Genomic DNA, 23,054 nt, shown 5'->3' with positions numbered 1-23,054 from the left:
ACATGAACATGTATCACTTCCCCTGAGATTCATGCGGTGTAGGTGTGATGGGTAGGGCCCATGACCGGTCAAAAAATGTATCATGCCTCTACTTGGATCTATGTCTTTCATTTGTAGTCTCTCCCTAATGTTTGGGAAGAAGTCATGGACCCTGCGGCCCTTTTCACTATTATCCCAGTCCCTCTGCCAAGTAACCAGGCGCCAATGTTTTAAGTGTAATTTGTCTTGAATGTCTTCTCCTGTTATAGCTCTTACCCGATCTCTGCTACCCTTTTTCAGCCAGTATGCTGCGGCACGATATTTAATAGTTATTTCAATTGGGAAGACACCCAGGACCACGGACAAGGCATCCAATGATGTAGTCCTGAAGGCGCCTGACAATCTCAGTAGCACCCCTCTCTGCCTGCGGCGAACAATAGTTTTGTTTACCGCAAAGTTCAGTTTATGAGCCCACGTACTGGCTGCAAAACATATAATAGATTCAAAAATCGCACAGTGATACACTCTCATATATCTTAACGGCAATCGGAATTCTATTGTATTAATTCTAGCCAGTTTCTGTAGTAATTTTTCAGCCTTGTCAGAGGACATCTGTATGTGTTCTCTAAAAGATAGCCTTTCGTTAATCATGACACCCAGATACCATGTGGTCTTATTTTGAGATATGTTGTTTATTCCTAATTTAATGGAGGGGTCTCTACTGAGACTTCCTTTTAACATTATGTATAAAGTTTTATGTAAAGCAATTGTCAATTTATACTTAGTACACCAGTTTGCCATGTCACCCATTATACCTCTAGCTCTCATTTCCAATTGTGCTCTTGAGTTTGCTGACACAACCACTAATATGTCATCAGCGTAGGCCACTATTCCATCAGCACACTCATGATTTTCCACCAAATATAACAAGGGTTCAATTGTGAGATCCCAGAAATTGGGACCACAAATTGATCCTTGTGGACATCCTTTCGTGAGTTTCTTAATTACTTTACGATTTCCTGCACGCCACTCAGCAACCCTGTCTTTGCAGTAATCCCGTAGGCTGTAATAGAGGGCTGCTGGCACCCGAAGTTCTCTGAGACGTGCAAACATCGCAAGCCACCACAAATTATCAAAGGCACCTGCGATGTCTATCATGATTGCGATGGAATATTTTAGTTCCGTGTGACTGACTACACTAAGTGCCTGATTGATTGCATCATCTATTGACTTATATTTACGGAATCCATATTGATAAGGACTCAGTCCAACTAACTCTCTATGAGCTTGAAGCCTGTCGCATAATAATCGTTCTTGTACTTTGGCTAGAGTATTTAAGAGACAAATGGGCCGATATGATTTCGGGTCCTTGGGATCTTTATCTGTGGATTTCTTTATTATTACTGTATTGGCCGTTTTCCACGTTGAGGGTATTTTGCCTACCTGTAATGCCTCATTTAAGGTCTCAGTTAGAAAAGTTGTTATAAGTGGTACAATCTGCTGTAGCACTTCTGCATAAATGTTGTCAGGGCCAGCGGCCTTACCTTTCTTTAGTCTTGCAATTGCTCTAGCCACCTCCTCGTTTGTAAATGGATCGACTACCCTTTCAGTTGCATATTCTTGTTCCATTTGATTTCAAATATCAGTGTGTATCTCTTGATCAGTATTTATGTCATCGTCGGGAAGGAGTTTCTGCAGTACCCCTCCAACCTTGTGTCAGTGTACCGTCATCTTTAGTCAGGGTAGCCAAAACTAACGGGGTTTTGATCCTTTCTGTCAAAATTTTATAAGGGGTTCCCCACATATTGTCTTGTATCTGTCGCTGGACATAGGTGTCCCATTGTCGTTTTTTGGTCTCAAGTATGGTGGTCCTATATTGTTCTTTCGTCTCTCTGTATATTTGCAGTCTTGCCAGTCTTTCCCTCGCATTATTTGCTCGCTGATAATATTTACGTGTTTGTCGTGTTCTTTTCCTTAGATCCGCAAGTTCACGAGTCCATTGCATTTTCATTTTTGGTTTTGAAATTTTGTTTGTATGTGGTATTGATCGTAATTGCGCGTCTTGTATTAACTCTGTCAGTTTATGTATTTTGTAATCCACACTACCTGTAATGTCTGATAACGGGTAATTCGAGATTATCTGGCGCAAACCATCCCAGTCTGCTTTATTCAGGAGAAATCTGTTGTATGTTGTTGTTTCTTCCACATTCCAAGTTTGGATATTAATCATAATGACATTGTGATCACTTTGAGTGTACCCTTCATGAACTGTCCAATCTATCGCAAACCTCAGTGTATTGTTGTTTACTAAAGATATATCTCTATTACTATGATGTCCAGTATGTGTGCAACAAGTCGGTGGTTGCCCTTCCCTGTTCAGTATGTGCAGGTCGTTTTCATATATTATATCGTTAACTTGCCTACCTCTTTCGTTAGTTTCGTTTGAGTGCCATAAAACAGATCTAGAGTTTATGTCTGCACATATGAGCAAATTTTTGTGTATCGAATATTGTGCCACATTAGCTATCATATGCGTGTATGGATGAATATCATCTGAATATTGGGCATACAGTGAGGATATGACCCATTTTATATGCCCCCATATAAGTTCCACAGTGACTAAGTGCTTATTACTATGTTGGCTTACTTTGGTTACATTCATATTTCTATTTAGTACAATAATAGCTGCCATTGGAGTCGAATCGCCAGTCACGGTGATTGTTCCAGGGGGAAGGTGTATAAGCTGTCCAGCCCTGGAGTATGGTTCCTGAAGACAAATGACATCCACATCTTGTTCGGCTGCCACCTTCGTTAGTTCAGCACTCACTAACATACTCCTACCGGCGTTCAGCTGCATTACTCTCAAAGTAGACATCTCGTGAAGATGTAGTCGTTAGGCGAGGATTTGTTATGGTCAAAATAAATTCTACCATGAGCACGAACTAAATCTTTGTAAATTTTTTCAAAATCTAGCTTCTCAGATCGACGTACACACACCTTATTTAACAAGTCTTCTAATGCATTCGCATCAGTAGGTATATTTTCTGATCGCAAAAGTATCCTATCCGTTTGTTCTGTTGTTGGATAACAGATTCTATCCCCCTGTGGATGGGTTAACCTAATAAGCAGTCTTTGTGCTGTTTGTAGGTTCTCTTTATTCTCCATCCTCGTTAATTGTAGATTTTCCTCTAATTTACTGTAGTCTATCATGGGGTAAGAAGGGGGCATTTCAACCTGTGTACTTTTGCTTTCACTTGATTTAGACTGGAGCTGATCAAATTCAGGAGTAGTTGAATGCACTGTACATGTAGCTGTATCCTGTACCCTGACCTGCTCCACACTTGCCCGTAAGTAACCAGCTGATTCAAACGTAACTGGCTTGAAATTTCCCTTGCACCTTGTTGTATCGTATTTATTTTTCAGTTCTTTTTTGGATGGGTCATCTTCAAATTTACTTTCATTTGCAGATGATTCATGTATAAAATGTTCACTGGAGCTATTGGGTGTGCATTTTATTTGATATGTCCGTTCTGAACTTGTAATTTCATTGTCATGAACATATTTGTCTGTAGAATTGTTTGTATGACAGCATGTAACCATGCATTCATAAGTAGACAGTTCTTCTTCTAAAGTTTCAACTTTATTTATATTACTCGACTCTGACAATGCCCACTGGAAAAACTTGTGTTTTAAATTACGTGCAACAAAATAATCAATTGTTCCCTGCATGGTCATATCATCTATATAATCAGTAACTTCAAAAAAATTTTGCCTGAATTTCTTCTGATGAAGACGTAGTTACAGTGGTATCCACCACGTCTGTTGTTTTGCGTTCCTTTTGTTGTTGCCATGCAATGGCTCTCCGCCATGAACGCGCCCTTGTAGAAGGTGACTTGTATTTCTTTTTGGATTCTGGTGTCGTATTCTCTGTCAGATTCTTATGTGTTTTGTCCTGTTCTTCCTTAAAATCGGTGTGCAGACTGATGCTACTATGGGCCATCTTGTTAATTATCGTCTATGCCATAATCAGTTCTTTCTATTTGACGCATATACATCTGCTTGTACGTTTGACAGTCAGGACTACCAGCTTTATTGCATACACGATTTCTCAATTTACATGGGATGCAACCCGCTTTTCTCTCTGTCTCAGAACACTCAGCTTTTCTGTGCCCCTTCACACCACAGTAAATACAAACAGGTTGGCTTTCTGTACAAAATTTAGTAGAGTGCCCTAAATCACAGCATTTAAAACATTTGACAACATTGTTGTAGTCAGCTGTTTTGAGAGCGTGAAAACTGATGTAGACTCTTTCTTGTCGCAGGAGATTGGCAGAAAAGTGCAAAATGGCTAAGCAGGAATGGTTAGAGAACAAATACAAGGCTATAGACGCACATAACTGGGGAAAGGGAAATGATGCCTATAGGAAGATTAGAAAACAGAGGAACACCTGTATGTATATCAAGAGCTTACATGGCAAGCTTTTAGTAAGTAAAGAAGGGAAAGCTGAAAGAAATATATAGAGAGGCTCTACATGTGAAATAAGCTTGAAGACAGTGTTATAGAAATAGATGAGGACGTAGATGAAGATGAGGCAGAAGACATGATACTGCAACAATAATTTGGCTGAGTGCTGAAAGATTTGTCAGAACAAGGCCCATGGTGTAGACAACGTTCATTCAGAATTGTTGAACTCTCTGGGAGAGTCGCACATGACAAAACTATTTTACCTGACTGCAGAATATGAGAGAGTTGAAATGCCCTAGGACTTCAACCAGAATGCAGTAATTCCAGTTCCAAAGAAGACAGATGCCGACAGGGATGAATACCATCAAACCAACAGTTTAATAAATCATGATTGGAAAACACTGACAAACATTTCTCTTTTTATCACAAGAATAGTAAAACTGGTAGAAACAACCTTTGGGTACATCAGTTTGGGTCCTGGAAAATGTATGAACATGTGGGTCAATAATGACCCTCCAACTTAAACTAATGGCCATTAAAATTGCTACACCATGAAGATGACTTGCTACAGGCGCGAAATTTAACCAACAGGAAGAAGATGCTGTGATATGCAAATAATTAACTTCTCAGAGCATTCACACAAGGTCAGCACCATTGGCAACACCTACAACGTGCTGACATGAGGAAAGTTTCCAACTGATTCTCATACACAAACAGCAGTTGACTAGCGTTGCCTGGTGAAATGTTGCTGTGAAGCTTCGTGTAAGGAGGAGAAATTCGTACAGTCACGTTTCCGACTTTGATAAAGGTTGGATTGTAGCCTATCGCGATTGCAGTTTATCGTATCACGACATTGCTGCTTGCATTGGTCGAGATCCAATGACTATTTGCAGAATATGGAATCATTGGGTTCAGGAGGGTAATACGGAATGTTGTGCTGGATCCCAACAGCCTCGTATCACTAGCAGTCGAGATGACAGGCATCTTATCCGCATTGCTGTAACGGAACGTGCAGCCACGTCTCGATCCCTGAGGCAACAGATGGGGACGTTTGCAAGACAACAACCTTCTGCATGAACAGTTCGATGACGTTTGCATCAGCATGGACTACCAGCTCGGACACCATGGCTGCAATTACCTTTGATGCTGCATCACAGACAGGAGTGCCTGCGATGGTGTACTCAATGACAAACCAGGGTGCACGAATGGCAGAACGTCATTTTTTTGGATGAATTCAGGTTCTGTTTACAGCATCATGATGGTTGCATCCGTGTTTGGCGACATTGCGGTGAATGCACATTGGAAGCGTGTATTCATCATCGCCATACTGGCGTATCACCCGGCGTGATGGTATGGGGTGCCATTGGTTACACATCTCGGTCACCTCTTGTTCGCACTACCGGCACTTTGAACAGTGGACGTTACATTGAGATGTGTTATGACTTGTGGCTCTACCCTTCATTCGATCCCTGCGAAACCCTACATTTCCATCAGGATAATGCACGTCCGCATGTTGCAGGTCCTGTACGGGCCTTTCTGGATACAGAAAATGTTCGAATGCTGCCCTGGCCAGCACATTCTCCTGATCTCTCACCAATTGAAAACGTCTGGTCAATGGTGGCCGAGCAACTGGCTCGTCACAATATGCCAGTCACTACTCTTGATAAACTGGGATATCGTGTTGAAGCTGCATGGGCAGCTGTACCTATACAGGCCATCCAAGCTCTGTTTGACTCAATGCCCAGGCGTATCAAGGCCGTTATTACTGATTTCTCAGGATCTATGCACCCAAATTGCGTGAAAATGTAATCGCATGTCAGTTCTAGTATAATATACTTGTCCAAAGAATACCTGTTTATCATCTGTGTTTCTTTTCGGTGTAGCAATTTTAATGGCCAGTAGTGTAGAACACATGGGTCAATAATGACCCTCCAACTTATCTTAGAAGATACATTGAAAAAAGAAAAACCTATGTTTATAGTATTTGTAGCTTTGGAAAGGGACTTTTGACAGTATTGACTGGAATATATTCTGTGATACTCTGAAGTAAAAGAGACGAAATACAGGAAATGAAAGGTTGTCTACAACTCATACAGAAACCAGACTTCAGTTATACGAGTCAAAGGACATTAAAGGGAAGTAGGAGGGGAGTGAGTCTGTGTAGTAGTATGTCTCTATCCCCCTGCCCCTTCCCATTTCAATGGTGTTCAGTCTCTGCATTGATCAATACAATAAAGGAAATCAAGGAGAAATTTAGAAAGGGAGTTAAAGTTCCCTTATAATAATAATAATAATAATAATAATAATAATAATCCATTACTCTACAGTCAGGCCCTGAAAACCACAAAATGTCGTCCTTTGCTGTGTGTTGTCATAAGGATGTGTATGGAGGGGCATAGAGTAATTGCATTGCTCTCCCGTCTGTTGTGAACCTTTCAGACAGCCACTACTTCTCATTCCAGTAGCTCCTCAGTTGGTATCACAAGGCTGAGTGCACCCTGTTCCACTCCTCCTGAGACCAAATAAAAATCCCTGGCAGTACCAGGAATTGATTATGGGTCCTCCATATGAGAGTCGGATACAGTCACCATTTGGCTACAGAGATGAATGAATTAAAGCCCAGAGAGAAGAAATAAAAACATTGTGGTTTCCCAGTGCTGTAATTCTGTCAGAGATGGCAAGGACTTGGAAATTACTTCAAAAGAGATTACAAGATGAAAATGAAGATCCTAAAACAAGGATAATGGAATGTATTCAAGCTAAATTAGGCAATACTTAGGAAATTAGATTAGGAAATAAATGAGAAAATAAAATTAATACATGAGTTTTGCTATTTGAGCAGCAAAATAATGCATGATTGGTGAAGTAGAGGAGATATAAAATGCAGACTGGCAATAGCATGAAAAGTATTCTGAAAAAGAGAAATTGAACATATAATACTAATTCAAGTGTTAAGAAATCTTTTATGAAGGTATCTGTCTGGACTGTAGCGTTGCGTGAAAGTTAAACATAGATGATTAGCAGTTGGGGAAAGAAGAGAATAAAAGTTTTGAAATGTGGTGCTGTAGAAGACTGCTGGTGTTTAGATGAGTATGATGTATTCTGAAGCATGAAGGATCTGTCGGTGTGGTAGCAGAGGGAAATGTGTGAGATAAAAATTTTTAGAGAGTGACCAGGGGATGCATAGAGTAAGTAGATTGAAGCAGATGTTGGTTGCAGCAGTTATTCGGAGATAAGACTGCCACAGGATAGACTAGCATGGAGAGCTACATCAAACAAGTCTTCAGACTGAAGACCACAGTAACAAAATGGAACAAAGAAATCTGCTTATAAGCGATATTGATACTGCACTGCTAACTGTTAAAACTGCAGGACTATGAAGATACTAAACAACAAATATCAAATTGGCATGAAGTGTATTACATGCTTGGATATGCAAAATGAATAACATCTCAGCAGTTGATAGGAACAGTGCGATCAACATTCTGTATAATTACGAGGAAAGATTATGCACCAGGTTTGTCAGTCATGAATATCACTTGAACATCAGTTATTTGTGAGATGATGATGATGATGATGATGATGATGATGATGATGATGATGATGATGATGATATGCTTCATATAAGAAGAGAAACATCCAGCTGAATATGTCGTGATTTGACAGTGGAGGATTGTACCTGTCGATATTGCTGCTTGTGTTGGACAAAATCCTGTGGCTGTCATTCAGATATGAAATCGGTGGATTCAGCAGAGCCATATTCAATGCCTTGCAGGATTCCTACAGCCCCTCACAACTAGCTCCTGAGAGAACAAATCCATTGTTTACTCAACCATGCGTAATTGTACAGTCATGTTATATACCTTGTTTCTGGAAGTGGGTTTGCTGGAAGTGAGAAAAGTACCCATATCGACTGCAGTGACTTTGGGACACAATGGACTGTTAGCGTAGCGACTGTCATAGTGGCTTCTCTTGATGTGGCAGTAGAGAGGGGCATCCTGACAGTGGTGCAGCAACAACACTGAATACAGCAGTGGAACCACATTGTCTTTTCAGATGGGTTGCAGTTCAGTGTATAGCATTACTATGAACATATCCATGTATGCAAGCTCTGAGAGGATTGAACATTACCAGATTGCATTCATCATCATCATCATCATCATCATCATCATCATCATCATCATACAGACCCAGCACATGGCATGAAGATTTGAGGTAACATTGAGTACACAGCACCATCACCTTAGGTCTGCATAGCCAGTAATTTGAGAGCAGCTGTTACATTTTTGCTTTTTTTTAAGGACAGCAGTTGTCTAGAAGAGCATAATGTTTCAAAAAATTGGAAAAGGGCACAGGTCATCCCCGTTTTCAAGAAGGGATGTCAAACAGATGTGCTGAACTATAGACCTATATATCTAATGTCAATCAGTTGTAGAATTTTGGAACACGTATTATGTTTGAGTATAATGACTTTTCTGGAGACTAGAAATCTACTCTGTAGGAATCAGCATGGGTTTTGAAAAAGACGTGTGAAACCCAGCTCGCGCTATTCGTCAATGAGACTCAGAGGGCCATAGACACGGGTTCCCAGGTAGATGCCGTGTTTGTTGACTTCCCCAAGGTGTTTGATACAGTTCCCCACAGTCGTTTATGAACAAAGTAAGATCATATGAACTATTAGACCAATTGTGTGATTGGATTGAAGAGTACGTAGATAACAGAGCTCAGCTTGTCATCTTCAATGGAGAGAAGTCTTCCGAAGTAAGAGTGATTTCAGGTGTGCCGCAGGGGAGCGTCCTAGGACTGTTGCTTTTCACAATATATATAAATGACCTAGTGGATAACATTGGAAGTTCACTGAGGCTTTTAGCAGATGATGCTGTAATATATCGAGAGGTTGGAACAGTGGAAAATTTTACTGAAATGCAGGAGGATCTGCAACGAATTGACACACAGTGCAGGGAATGGCAATTGAATCTCAATGTAGACAAGTGTAATGTGCTGCGAATACATAGAAAGATAGATCCCTTATCATTTAGCAACAATATAGCAGGTCAGCAACTGGAAGCAGTTAATTCCATAAATTATCTGGGAATACGCATTAGGAGTGATTCAAAATGGAATGACCATATAAAATTAATCGTCAGTAAGGCAGATGCCAGAGTGAGATTCATTGGAAGAATCCTAAGGAAATGCAGCCTGAAAACAGAGGAAGTAGGTTACAAAACGGGGAGCAGCGCGCTTCATTACAGAATATTTTAGTAATCGTGGAAGTGTTACGGAGATGATAGATAAACTCCAGTGGAAGACTCTGCAAGAGAGACACTCGGTGGCTTGGTACAGGCATTTGTTGAAGTTTCAAGAACATACCTTCAACGAGGAGTCCAGGAGTATATTGCTCCCTCCTATGTATATCTTGCAAAGAGACCATGAGGATAAAATCAGAGAGATTACAGCCCACACAGAGGCATACCGACAATCTTTCTCTCCACGAACGATACGAGACTGGAATAGAAGGGAAAACCGATAGAGTTACTCAAGGTACCCTCCGCCACACACCGTCAGGTGGCTTGCAGAGTATGGATGTAGATGTAGATGTAGAATATCTTCAATGTGATATCTGAGATGTTGTCTTCCAGCAATATAACAAAAGACCCCATGTTTCCCTTTCCTACCATGACACAGAAGGTTTTAGACTTTCTTCTTCTCTCTCACCCACTGAAAACATCTGGTTATTTGTTGCTGAGTGACTGGCATACCACAACTCTTCAGCCACTATTGATTGAAGAACTCAGGCATAGAATTGATGTAGCATGGAATTATATACCCATATCTGTCATCAAAGGTCCAATGTCTTGATACCCAGCCATGTTAGAGCTATTTCACACTTTAAGCAGCCTCAGATCACCAACAAATTTAATCATATATTATTCCTGATGTAGCAGTTTTAATGGCAGGCAGCGGATGCACAGTATGTTAAAATGTTAAGAAAAAAATATACTGTAAGAGTTTACTATCCTGTTAGTTTGATGCTGTTGAAGACTGGGGAATGGCTCAGTTAGAGAGGATTGGTGAAAAAAATGTTTTGTTGGTACTGAAGGGAACACTTGACATTTGCCTGAAGTGTTTTAATGTCTGTGTGGTAGACATAACCGTAAGTCTAATTTAGCATCATTTATTTCTTCATGTTCTCACAGTTTTGCATCAGTTTTGTAGCTTTGTAATCCTCTGTTTCAACTTTGGTTTTTGCACAATTGACCATTTTTGTTGAGGGGTTCATATTATTATTATTATTATTATTATTATTATTATTATTATTATTATTATTATTATTATTAAATCAAACAATGGAAAATTCAAGATGGAATGTAACAATATTAGAGAAGGAAAGTTGCTACTCACCATATAGCAGAGATGCTGAGTCACAATAGGCACAACAAAAAGATTCACACAATTATAGCTTTCGGCCATTAAGGCCTTTGTCAGCAATAGAAACACTTACACACAGGCACACACACACTCACACTCATGCAAACGCAACTTGCACACGTCTGCAGTCTCAGACAATTGAAACCGCACTGCGAGCAGCTGCACCAGTGCTTGATGGGAGTGGCGACTGAATGGGGGTAAGGAGGAGGCTTGGGGGGGGGGGGGGATAGTATGGTGGGGGTGGCAGACAGTGAAGTGCTGCAGTTTCGTGAGAAAGGGGGGGGGGGGGGGAGTAAGTAGCGGAAAGGAGAGAAGTAAAAAGAAACTAAACGGCTGGGTGTGGCAGTGAAATGAATGCTATTTAGTGCTGGAATGGGAACAAGGAGGGGGCTGGAAGGGTGAGGACAGTGACTAACAATCTGTAAAATCATTGTGATGAAAGACTAGGATTATGTCATTATTGTGAGAACGTCTATGATCTTGGACATAGAATGAATTACTCTAATATGATGAGAATGTGGAGTGCAGTAATGTAAGAAATAGTCTACAATTCAAATTAAATTATATTCAGCTGGTAGCTATGCATATCGATTTTTCTAAGCACGTGGAAACTTAAATAAAGAAGGAAGAGATTGGCATCCAATCTAGTATCTAAGATTGCGTTAAAAGTCTTGAAAGTCTCTTAGAGTTCGCTGCCGGATCCTGAAATCAACCCAATTCAATATTTTGGCGATCCAACTGTTCATCACCCTCAAGAGAATGCTGCTTCTGCTGCTGAGTCCCACTGAGAACTGATTCCAAGGCTGCAAATTGCCATCCTATATAGGCCTCCGTATTGTACATGGCGCTTGCATCACCCACCACAGTTGCTGTGCTCCAAGGCTGGGCAGATGGTGCTGCTCTAAGTAGAGACAAAGGCAGCAGCTATATATCACACTCGGAGACTATTTTCGAAGACTCAGACTGGCCACACCAGAGAATGTTCTGTTTTGATGAGGGGTAGTACAGGGTTCCATGTCCTGCTAAGAGGAAACCTGTTGTTTCTATTAATCAAATTATCCACTAACATAATTTCAAATGCCTTTTTATAAACACTGTTTCAAAAACTGGAAGTGTTGTCAATTATCACAGTTTTGTCAAATTTCATCCCATGTTCCTCATTTAAGCAATGTTCCACTACTGCCGATTTTTCCAGCTTTTGTAGCCTTATATGACGTCGATGTTCCGTGCACCTTTCCTGAACTTTGTAAATTGAATGGTCAGTGTAAGCCTACCCACACTGACACGGAATTTTATGTATATGTCAGCCTTCCTAAGCCCCAAATCCTCCCTCACAGAGCCGAGTAGTGCCCTGATCTAGGAAGGTGGACAGAACATACTCTTAATGTTAAAACTTCTTAAAATTCTTCCAATCATAAACAATATGCTCCCAGCACAAGGAATAGAGACTATCGATATATGCTCCTCTTCATGCAGTTCCAATAATGGTCCAAACTGTGTAGCCCGACAAATCTGCTTCTCAGAGTACCCATTTTTCTTAAAAACACCCCTCAAACGTGCAACTTCTTGCATTAAACTGTCTGCATCGGACATAGCGTATGCTCTGCGTACCAGAGTCCTGAGGACGCCACTACTTTGGTATGGTGGATGATAACTCTTAGCGTGCAGATACCAATCAGTATGCATCGACTTTTGGTGAACGCTGTGTCCCAAAGTACAATCTGGTTATTTGTAAACAAAGACATCAAAAAAGGGAACATCCTATCACCTTCAACCTCCATGGTAAATTTAATGCTGGAATGAAGACAGTTGAAGTGGTCCAAAATTCTGTTGAGAGCATCATGTCCATGTGGCCAGACAAAATGGATATCGTCTGCAACATCCAGAATTACAAGGGGCATTCAAAAGAAACGGTCTGGAGGCATAATTACAGAAACCAGTCCATATATGTTAAAAGTATTCACCCTGGCTGTTGAGACACTTGTCCCAATGTGACAAAAGGTGGTGAATGGCTGTCTCATTAAATTCCCGGGGGCTGCGATGTTAACCAGTTCCACACGACAGCTGGATGTCGTCATCCGAGGTGAATTGTTTGCCCCTCAGAGCCTTTTTAAGGGGACCAAAACTGGCATAATCACAGGGAGAGAGGTCCTGACTGTATGGAGGGTGGCCGAGAGCCTCCCATTTGAATTTCTGCAGGAGTGCTGCGGCTGTGTTTGCTGTATAAGCCTTTGCATTGTCGTGGAGAAGAATGACCCCATGGTTGAGATTGCCTGGTCATTTTGATTTGATCGCTTGGCAAAGGTTGGTCAGGGTTTGCGAGTAACACTGGACATTTGCTGTTGTCCCATTCTGCAGGAAGTGAATCAGAAGGCAGCCCCCTTCGTCAAAGAAGAACGTTGGCATAACCTTTTGTGCACTCATGTGGATGGTCTTGGCTTTTTTTCATGGTTGTGCTTCCACTGGAGACTTTGTCGTTTTGATTCTGTCAGTGATGATACCATGACTCATCTCCAGCTACCACTTGTGCCAAGAACGCATTCCCTTTCCGAGCCGCTGCAGATGAGGAAGACAGTGGGCCATTCGACATGCTTCCTGGTGTTGTTGAAGACTATGGGGCACCCATTGAGCACACACTTTGTGCATGTCCAGTCATTCCTTCATGATAGTGTGAACACTTCAGATGCTCAATCTGACCACAGTGTCAAATCACTGTCACTCGGTGGTCCTGGGTAATGAGTGCATCCACATGCTCCACGATGTCATTGGTAATGCACTGTGGTGCTCCAGACTGTGCATCATTGGCTAATGACACCCATCCTTCGCTGAAGCACTTGTGCCATGCCTTGACCCTTGCAAGGGACATGCAGTGTTTGCCTTACACGTGTGACATTCGTCGATGAATGTCCATTCCTCCTACTCCTTCCGCAGTCAGAAAATGAACAACACCTCTTTGCTCATCTTTTGATGCCTCCATGTCACTGTTTGAAATGAGACTGGCAGTGTTGGACGATTGATGTATGCTATTGCTAGCTCCGTATAGTCACGTGACATGCATGCATGCCCTCTGGTCGGAACCACACCTCGTTAGATGTGCCATGGTATCACCCTCCTGTCACCGGTTTGCACATTCCAGACTCTGGCTCTTTTCTTTTTGAATGCCTCTTATACATTGGTTGCAAAATCAGAGTCCTCAGTGGCATATCCTCGAAGTCCTCCATAAGTAAATTGGCGATTATCGGTGATAAAGGACTAAACAAAGCCACTCCATCATTCTGTTAAAAAATGTTGCCATTAAATGAGAAATATGTGGACGTCAGCACACGATGACAAAGCTTCCTCCACTCTTCATCCAGTTTTTCACTAATGGAGCTCGGGGGACTGTTTCAGAGGGACTCGTGTAAACAGGAATACCACATCAAAACTCACTAATAAATCTGAAGGACCCATCATCAAAGATTTCAATCATTGAGTGAAATCCACTGAATTCAAGATTTGGTGTTCGATCTTGCCAACATATGGACTGAGAACAGATGTTAAACATTTTGCCGGGTTATTAGTGGGTGCACCCTAATTAGTAACAATGGAGTGTAGAGGAACTCCTTCCTTATGCAACTTAGGCGGACCATACAGGTTAAGCGGAACGGCACCACCAGGATGAAGTTTCGAAAATCTTCAGACAACAAGTATTTTTTTCTTCCAAAAATGAAATTGTCTTGCACTTAGTCCTTTCTTTGGAGTCATTAGATAATCTTCTGGTCACTAGATAGTCTTCTGTAAGCTGGGTCTTTGAGCAGTAAATACATTTTAAGTATGTAATCATCCCATGTCATTCCCCTTGTTAGCTGGTAATACTACTACTACTACTTCATCATCATTCCTAAGGGAATGAATAGCTGTTCTCTCTGTGTAAGAGATTTTATCCTGTGCTGGCCAAGCCCAGCATAATGTGTGGGACAGTTCTTTATTCCTTCTGCCTGGTCCTCAGGGAGGCTGCATACTGCTTGTTCTAAATTCTGTAACAGGGAGCCTCTTTGGAGTGGGAGCAAAATTTAAACCTTTCTCCATTTCCGCCACTGTAGGTCCATCCAATGTCTTGCTACAAAGATAGTACATCAAAGTTTATCCCCTTCTGATGATGTAGGATGTCATACGAGACTACAACAGATGGAAAAATCGGCAGTATTGGAACATACCTTAAACGAGGGACATGGGATGAAATTTGTGAAACTGTAATAGTTGCCAACACTTTTGAGTTTTTGGAACAGTGTTTATAAAGAGGCAATTGAAATTAGCTTGGCAGATAATTTTATTAATGGAGACAATATGTTTCCTGTTAGCAGGACGTGGAACCCTGTACTGTCCCACCTGAAAACAGAATGTTCTCTGGTGTGGCCATTCCGAATGTTCAATACTATTCTCTGAGTGCAATATATTGTTGCCATCAGTGTTTCTAATAATGGCAGTGTCACCTGCCCACTCTTGGAGGGCAGCAGCTGTGGTGGGTGATGCACGTGCCATGCACCGTACAGAGGCCTACATAGGACAAAGATGTTCAGTTTTCAGGAAGACTCAGCAGCAAAAGCAGGATTTTCCTGAAGATGGCGAACAGTTGGATTGCCAAAATATTGAATCTTCGATTTTAGGATCCAGCAGCAAACTTGAAGAGAGTTTAAAGCCTCCAAAGTTCAAATTGCATTGCAAGTCCCCCACTCCCCCAAAGCTGTTCTATTTGGTTTTCTTGTGTGTGGTTTTTGTGTTGCATTATATTTTTTCATAAGAGAAACATCTCCTACCTGTCTATCAAGCGAGGAGGCACAGTAGTTAACCCACTGGAATTGTACAGGAGGATGATAGTTCAAATCTGTGTCTAGCCATCCACATGCCGGTTTTCTATTATTTCCCTAAATCACTCCTCACAAATGCCGAGACAGTCCCTCTGAAAGGGCATGGCCAATTTCCTCCCTTGTCATTGAAATATTCCAAGAATGTGCTCTGTCTCTAATGACCTGACTGTTAACAAGATGTTAATCCATGATATTCCTTCCTTCTACATGTTTAGAAATAAGCTACCTTTGTTTGTTAATTTTAGCAATGAATAATTATTTTTTGTAAAGTATGCTGCAGAAGAAACTTATATATTATATGTAGTATGTCAGAATCACCAGGAGTAAACATCTTCATATTTTGTAGACTTATAAGTTTTAGGTTTGTAATTATCTTGTGTTTGCAGAATCTCCGTCAAGTCGCATGCCAGTTGATCCAGATAGCAAGAGTCATGATGCAAGGAGTTACAAAAATAGTGACAAGCTCTTGTCTTACCTTCAGCAGAAGGCATTCAAACCACTATCAGGTAATTTTCTTAATATTTCTACATCTGTTGTACTGTTTTCCATTTCAGAGTACTCAATGGTGAAAGCTGTCCATTTATTTCTTTTTTTGTCAACAGTAAGCTGTATTTGATGTTTAATAAGTTGTTGTAATATGAACATTTTAACTTGACTTGTTTTATATTTTGAAAATTGTTGATTTCTCAATCTCTAAGATGTAGTAATTGTTAGACCGATGCTGTCAGGCCGCTGGTCCCTCTGTGATGTATGCTTTGCTACAGCCCCACTCTGTAGCTTTCGCTGAAAGTCAGCTCCAGGATGCTATCTGCAGGGCCTCTGCTTGGAAATTTGCCCATAGTTTTCAATTCTTGCAAAAAACGTGGATCGTGCATTTCTGTCATCATACCACAGTCCATCCTGACATAGAACTCTGCATGGATAGGCAGTACTTGGGCATTGTTGCTTAGTTCCCCCCTTTTTTTTTTTTTTTTTTTTTTTTTTTTTTTTTTTTTTTTTTTTTTTTTTTTTTTTTTTAAAAAAAAAGCTCCTTTTTAATAAAAAGCTTTCTTGGTTGCCCCATATTTCTCAACTAAGGATTCACTGCATTCAGAAGCTTAACATCTCTACTTCCTTGCCCACACTTCTTGGGGTGTGGATCATGCTACTCTTATCCGTATTTACCAGGACCTGGTTTCGTTCTGGCTTGATTATGGTTCAGCATTGAAATTGTTATACTCAATCCATCATCATAGTGTGACTGGACACTGGTGCCTTCAAGCCTAGTCCTGCAGACAGTCCCCTTGCTGAAGTCGGTATCTTCCCGCTTCAGTTCCAACAGTGCCAACTCTTGATCTCCTACGTAATCACTATTGACAATTATCTGAATGTTCATTGTATGTCATTCTGCATATGTGCCCTTAGGTGGGATTACCAGTCGGAATGCCCCTCGCAGCACTCTTCCAGGATCTCCACTTGTCCTCCCCTTGACAGTGCCCAGGCCACGAATTAGGTCTCATGTATTTCAAAGTCCTGAGTCTGTTGTCCCCATGACCTTTCAGCATCTGCTACATTTAGGTCTTTAGCACTTTCAGGGAGTACTATTTCTTACATTGACTGCTCTGTAACTGTAGATAAGATGGGATACACTTTTACATCTCCTGTCAGTCAGGAACATCATTTGTTGCCAGGATAATGTAACTTTTTACAGCGGAGCATTAACAGAGCCCTCCAAAATTGGCCTCCCTTCACTCTGTTTTAATATGCTCTGACCCTGTGAACAGTGTCCAGTCCACTTACCATTGTTATTCTCTTCACCCTGTGGTTTCTGCTGTTCGTGACCTCACTACCTTAGTCATACTGCCTGCTCCGTACTCTTTTCTCTGGCTGCCTAGTGGCTATAGGAGAAATTACTCGCCTCCCATTTGCTTTGACGGTACCAGATGCGTATCTGCGGGCACAAATAAGACCTCTGCACACTCAGAGGTGGATGACATCTGGTAGGCTACTGCCCCCTGTAATGAACTCCACTGTATCAAGAAGGCTACTGGTGCATTGCGTTCTTCCTTTTGTTCCTACCGGAAGGAATCCACTGTCCTTGTCACATGCATGTTGACCATACCAGGCTATCCTATAGTTTTATTTTGCTTAACAAGCTACCCACCATTGTGGTTATGGAACCTTACAAACATCAGCTTGTATCAAGGCGGAATGCCCCTTCCTTCTGGCCCTCCGTGCTATGCATGGCTTTCCATATCCTTGCCTCTGTAATGCTTGACAATTCAGAGCTGGTTGAACTGGTTCTCCGTTTTCTACATGAAGTTCTTTTCAATCTCAGATATGTCCGCCCCTGGTAGCTGAGTGGTCAGCGTGATGGAATGTCATGCCTAATGGCCCGGGTTCAATTCCCGGCTGGGTCGGATATTTTTTCCACTCAGGGGCTGGGTGTTGTGTTGTCCTTCTCATCATCATTTCATCCCCATTTGCAAGCAAGTTGCTAACGTGGCATCAACTGGAAAGACTTGCACCAGGCGAATGGTCTACCCCACACGAGGCCCTAGCCACACAGCATGGCATCTCAGATATAATGTTTTAACCCACTTTTGGAGCTGTTTTGGGGTTGGAGCATCTCTCACTGTCTGCTGGGTCTGTTGGACCCCTGGCCCTATTTACTTGATCAGCTTACTCTTTCATCCCTGTCTTACTCTGTTTCAATTGCTTTTTGATGTGGTTTACTTCCTTCTCTGCCACACCCTATTTTCTATTTCAGGGGTAGCTCACACTCGAATAATGGTGCCTCGCCGCTTTGTACCCTCTCCTTCCTTTCATCAGTATTCTTGGTCTCTGTTTACACTGAGATTTCGAACTTTGTGTAAATCTTAGTGAAGGCTCCTGTCTATGAACTTTAAACGTGTGTTTATTCCTGTACCAGCATATTACCCTTTTTTTTTTGTTGAATGAAATATAATAGTGTTTACCTTAATAAATAGTTTGTATTGCCAAAACATCCCCCCCCCCCCCCCCCCCCCCCCCCAGCCATGCGTTTTTGTTGCTTCCCTGGAACAGGTGTTCCACATCATTTTCCATCTTTTTCATTTTCCTATAAATTCCCTTGGCCAAAAACTGTGATGTTTGTTGTACAGTGAAATATTTTTGGTGCTGCCAGTGCGGCCACAAATCTATAGTTTATTCTGATATAGAGCATTTTTTAATATTTATTTTGCTGTTTTATTTATTTTGTATTTCTACATATTACAGTTTTGAACCTGGCTGTCTTTTAGCTACTGTGTGTCAGTTTCAATGGAGAAATAATACAACCAACATCTTGCAAATTACTGTTTAATACATTTACTTAGGTTTAGACACCCCTAAGGATGTCTTCATCAGAATGAAAATTTAAAAGCCCTATAAAATAATACATAGAAATATAACAAAGACGAAAAATCTCATAACATAGAAAGGTTGCTTGCGTAAAGTTACATTCTGAGAAGGCATAGTCAAAGTTTAGAGCAGACATGTTAAAGTCAAAAATTAAAAATGTTCCAGCCGTTGATGCATACAATTTGCAAGGAACATCATCAGACTGAGTGGGCCAGTGGCTTACACTGCTGCTATGAAAACAAGACGCAAATTGCACCGCCTGTTGGGTGCGGACAGTGGCATATGACTATTTGAGATGTTATAACAGAAATAATTGAATGAAACAACAGTTAATTATAAAACAAAAGAACAAAATTCAAAGGATGAGAATTTAATGTATTTTGGAAAATACAAAGTAGTCAAATAAACGAAGTACAGCTAAGAGCCATCTCTTAGGCTTTATTGAAATACACATTATGTAAAGTACAGAATATTGTAGAATATTTACACAAACAGCCGCACAGTCTGAAAACATGTGCATGAAGGAAACTTCAGTGGTATACATCTATATGAGGTTTAAAGAAAAAGATGTTTCAGAATTAGAGGCACAAAAACATAATAAAAATTAAAGGAATAAAAAATCCACAAGTAGCGGGTTAAAGCCATTGAAAAAATTTTTGTTGTGTAATTGTAACTGTTCGTTGAGGATAAGGCTACCGTTCTTAGAAATATGTTTGAAAATCTCCAGCTCTTTGAGTACGTCGAGCCTGTGACCTATTTTTTCTCCCATGTGCAAAATGGAAATTTCCTCAATGCTTTTCCGTTTGTGACCAGAAATTAAAAGATGATCAACAAAAGTGGAGTTATATACTTCAGTATCTCTTTTCCCATTAAACATTTCTTATACCTGACATTGAAAAATCTTCCATTTTGTCCTATATAATAACCAACAGAACATATGCCGTAAATGATTTTATGAACTCCTGAAGTGTGTATAGGAACAACTGTGGACTTGAGATTATAAATAAAATTTTTCTGCAAGTTATTGTTGGTAGAAAAGGCAACCTTGCATCCAAATTTTTTAACTAGAAGACGACAAATTTTATAAGAAATAGGGCCTAAAAATGGAATCCAAAAAACTCTTTTATATTCATTACTGTCAGAAATACCACTGATGCCTAAAGTAGTCATGTTAGCATCAGTTTTAATTTTGAAGATGTTTTCAACTGATAGGGATCATAACCATTATTAAATACTACAGTTACAATTAAATTCATCTCATCATTAAGCTTGTCTGATGACAAAGGTACAGAAACTGATGATGAACAGCTGAATGGAAAAAACACTTTTATGGGAATGAGGATGTGCTGAACTAGCAGGCTCAATCTAATCTGAATTAGTGGCTTTTTGAAAAATACCAAAGGAAAGTCTGTCATTGTTGACTTTTTTAAAATGGGGATTATTAAAAATTCCAAACAAATGCACAATACCTTCGCAGGAACCACTGTGTATGATCAAAATGTCACCTACTTACCGAGAATATGACAAACTACCCAGATCTGTAGCTGAAAAGTTATAGAATGATTAATTGAATTAATTGATCCATTTCGGGATTTTATTAATGATGGGAGGGAGTGCTATAAGAATTGCATTGTTAAAAGGCACAAAAAGAAACTGGCTAAACTCAAGAGCATTTTACCCTCTAGTTAAAAAATATGGATACAAAGTTGCCTTTTCTACTAACAGTAACTTGCATAAAAATCTCAAGTCCACAGTTGCTCCTATACACACTTCAGGAGTTGATAAAGTCATTTGTGATATGTGTCCTTTTTATTATTTAGGACAAACTGGAAGATCTTTCTGTGTCAGATATAAGGAACATTTATTGTGGAAAGAGGCACTAATGTACATAACTCCCTTTTTGCTGATCATCTGTTAATTTGTGGTCACAAACTGAAAAGTGTTGAAGAAATTTCTATTTTACCTACAGAAAAAGAAGGTAGGTCACAGGCTTCACATACTCGAAAATTTGGAGATTTTCAAGCATATTTCATCCTCAATAGTTACAAACCAAAATGTCTTTAAATTTCTTTAATTCACTACTTTCAGAAACATCTTTTTCGTCAAATCTCATATAGATGTGTGCTAAGAAAGTTTCCTTCATGCAGATGTTTTTAAACTGTGCAGCTGTTTGTGTAAATATTCTACAATACTCCATACTTTATGTAATGGGCATTTCAATAAAGCCTAATAGATGGCTCTTAGTTGTTGCTTCATTTACTTGACCACTTTGTATTTTGGAAAATACATTAAAATTCATCCGTTGAATTTTTTTAACTGTTGTTTAACTTCATTATTTCTGTAATGATGTCTCAAATGGGCATATGCCACTATCTGCACATGAAATGTGGTGCAACTTGTATCTTGTTTTCGTTACAGAAATGTAAACTGATGGGCCACTCAGTCTGTTGTTGTTCCTTGCAAAGACGGGAATGTTTTAATTTTTTACTTGAGCATGGCTGCACTAAACTTTGACTAATGCTTTCTCGAAATGTAAATTTTCTGTAAGTAACCTTTCTATATTATGACATTTTTCATCTTGGATAACGTTTCTATCAACTTATTTTTCTATGTATTATTTTATTGGGCTTTTAAATTTTCATTCTGATGAAGTAGAGATGTCGAAACCTAGGTAAATGTATTAAACAATTATATACAACTGACTGGCTGTATTATTTCTCAATTGAGATTTCTACATATTTTCTGTGTGGGTGCTAATACCCAATTTGTTGTGCTTTCTGATCAACAACAAAAACAGAAAAAAGATCTATTTGTCAGCCAGTGTAGTTTTGGTGTGCTGTTACTATAAGCAGTGATGCTGGTAGCTTACGAGTAAGAATTCAGAAAACATCCAAAAAGCAGACTTCCTTCAGACAGTTTCATAATATGGTTCATTTTGATACGAAGGTAAACAGAATTTTCAGTACACGATTCATACTATCACAGTTTGCTAATAATCTGCTGCCTTAGTTATCTCTATGGCTTGTTTTCAAGTGATGCTTATCTACGGTGTTGGGTATTACATCTGTCTTTCTTTGTAATTTTATTGAAGCAGATTGGTTTTATTTTGAAGCAAGTAGGGACCAATGATGCACATGTGTACTGTATACTGAATTTGTCACAATAGGCTTAGGGTGCTTTTTTAAATTGGTTATCCTTTTATACTATAATAAGTACAGAGCAAACAGCACATGAGCCTCTTTCCAGAATAGTATAACGATTTCTTGGGACAACAGTACTTTTGCAGGAGCCAATTGAAAAACCAATACAGAAATTTCTGTCCATTTTCTGAATCCAATGACACCTTTCTTGATGCAAATGTCACATCTTCATTTTCACACTTGAACAGTACATAGATAACATTAACAAAGGCCACTGCTCACAATATTCACTGCCACATACTTAAGAAAGATTCTTACCACATTAAGTGGCATTTTGAAGGGCAAAAAGAAAGATGTAAAAAAAATGTGAAAATTTGACATAGCTATGAAATTACAGGTGGAGAAAAATACCCTAATACTGGAATATTCGAGGAATCTCAGTTAAAGATAATTGTACCTGCTAGAAACTCATCAGATGAAGGCTATCATTTATTCACAAAGTAGTAGTCCAAGTTTACTTCATTTTTGTATGTCATTTAGGTACCTAATGTAGCTTTTTAAAAATTGCATGTATCATTTATTTCTAACTTTCTTAGTTGATGCTGATTTTATGCTCTTTTGAATATTCTCAGTGTTGGACCAGCTGGGCATGGTACGGTCAGTTGCAGAAAGACAAGCCAGGGATGAGGGTTACAGGAAGCATGCCTTCAACACACTTGTTAGTGAAAGAATTGGTCCACTTCGGAAAATCCCAGATACTAGGCATCCTCTGTAAGTAAACAGCCCCATTTATGTTTTGCAGTGTTAGATTTTGAAGTATAATTGTAAATCATC

The 23,054-nt window shown here is 39.9% G+C and overlaps 1 protein-coding gene across 1 annotated transcript in view; it reads left to right on the top strand.

The window, feature by feature from the left end:
- The window catches only part of LOC126279085 (polypeptide N-acetylgalactosaminyltransferase 35A), a 160,099-nt gene that overhangs the window by 32,896 nt on the left and 104,149 nt on the right, over positions 1-23,054 (top strand). Inside the window, exons 2-3 of the mRNA XM_049979544.1 lie at positions 16,107-16,226; positions 22,853-22,991. Of these exons, the coding sequence (XP_049835501.1) occupies positions 16,107-16,226; positions 22,853-22,991 (259 nt within the window). The remainder of the gene's footprint in view (positions 1-16,106; positions 16,227-22,852; positions 22,992-23,054) is intronic.

The sequence above is a fragment of the Schistocerca gregaria genome, chromosome 6 (assembly GCF_023897955.1).
Source record: "Schistocerca gregaria isolate iqSchGreg1 chromosome 6, iqSchGreg1.2, whole genome shotgun sequence".
NCBI lineage: Eukaryota > Metazoa > Arthropoda > Insecta > Orthoptera > Acrididae > Schistocerca > Schistocerca gregaria.
The sequence above is the reverse complement of the archived record's forward strand: the minus strand, read 5'-3'. Positions and strand labels throughout refer to the sequence as shown.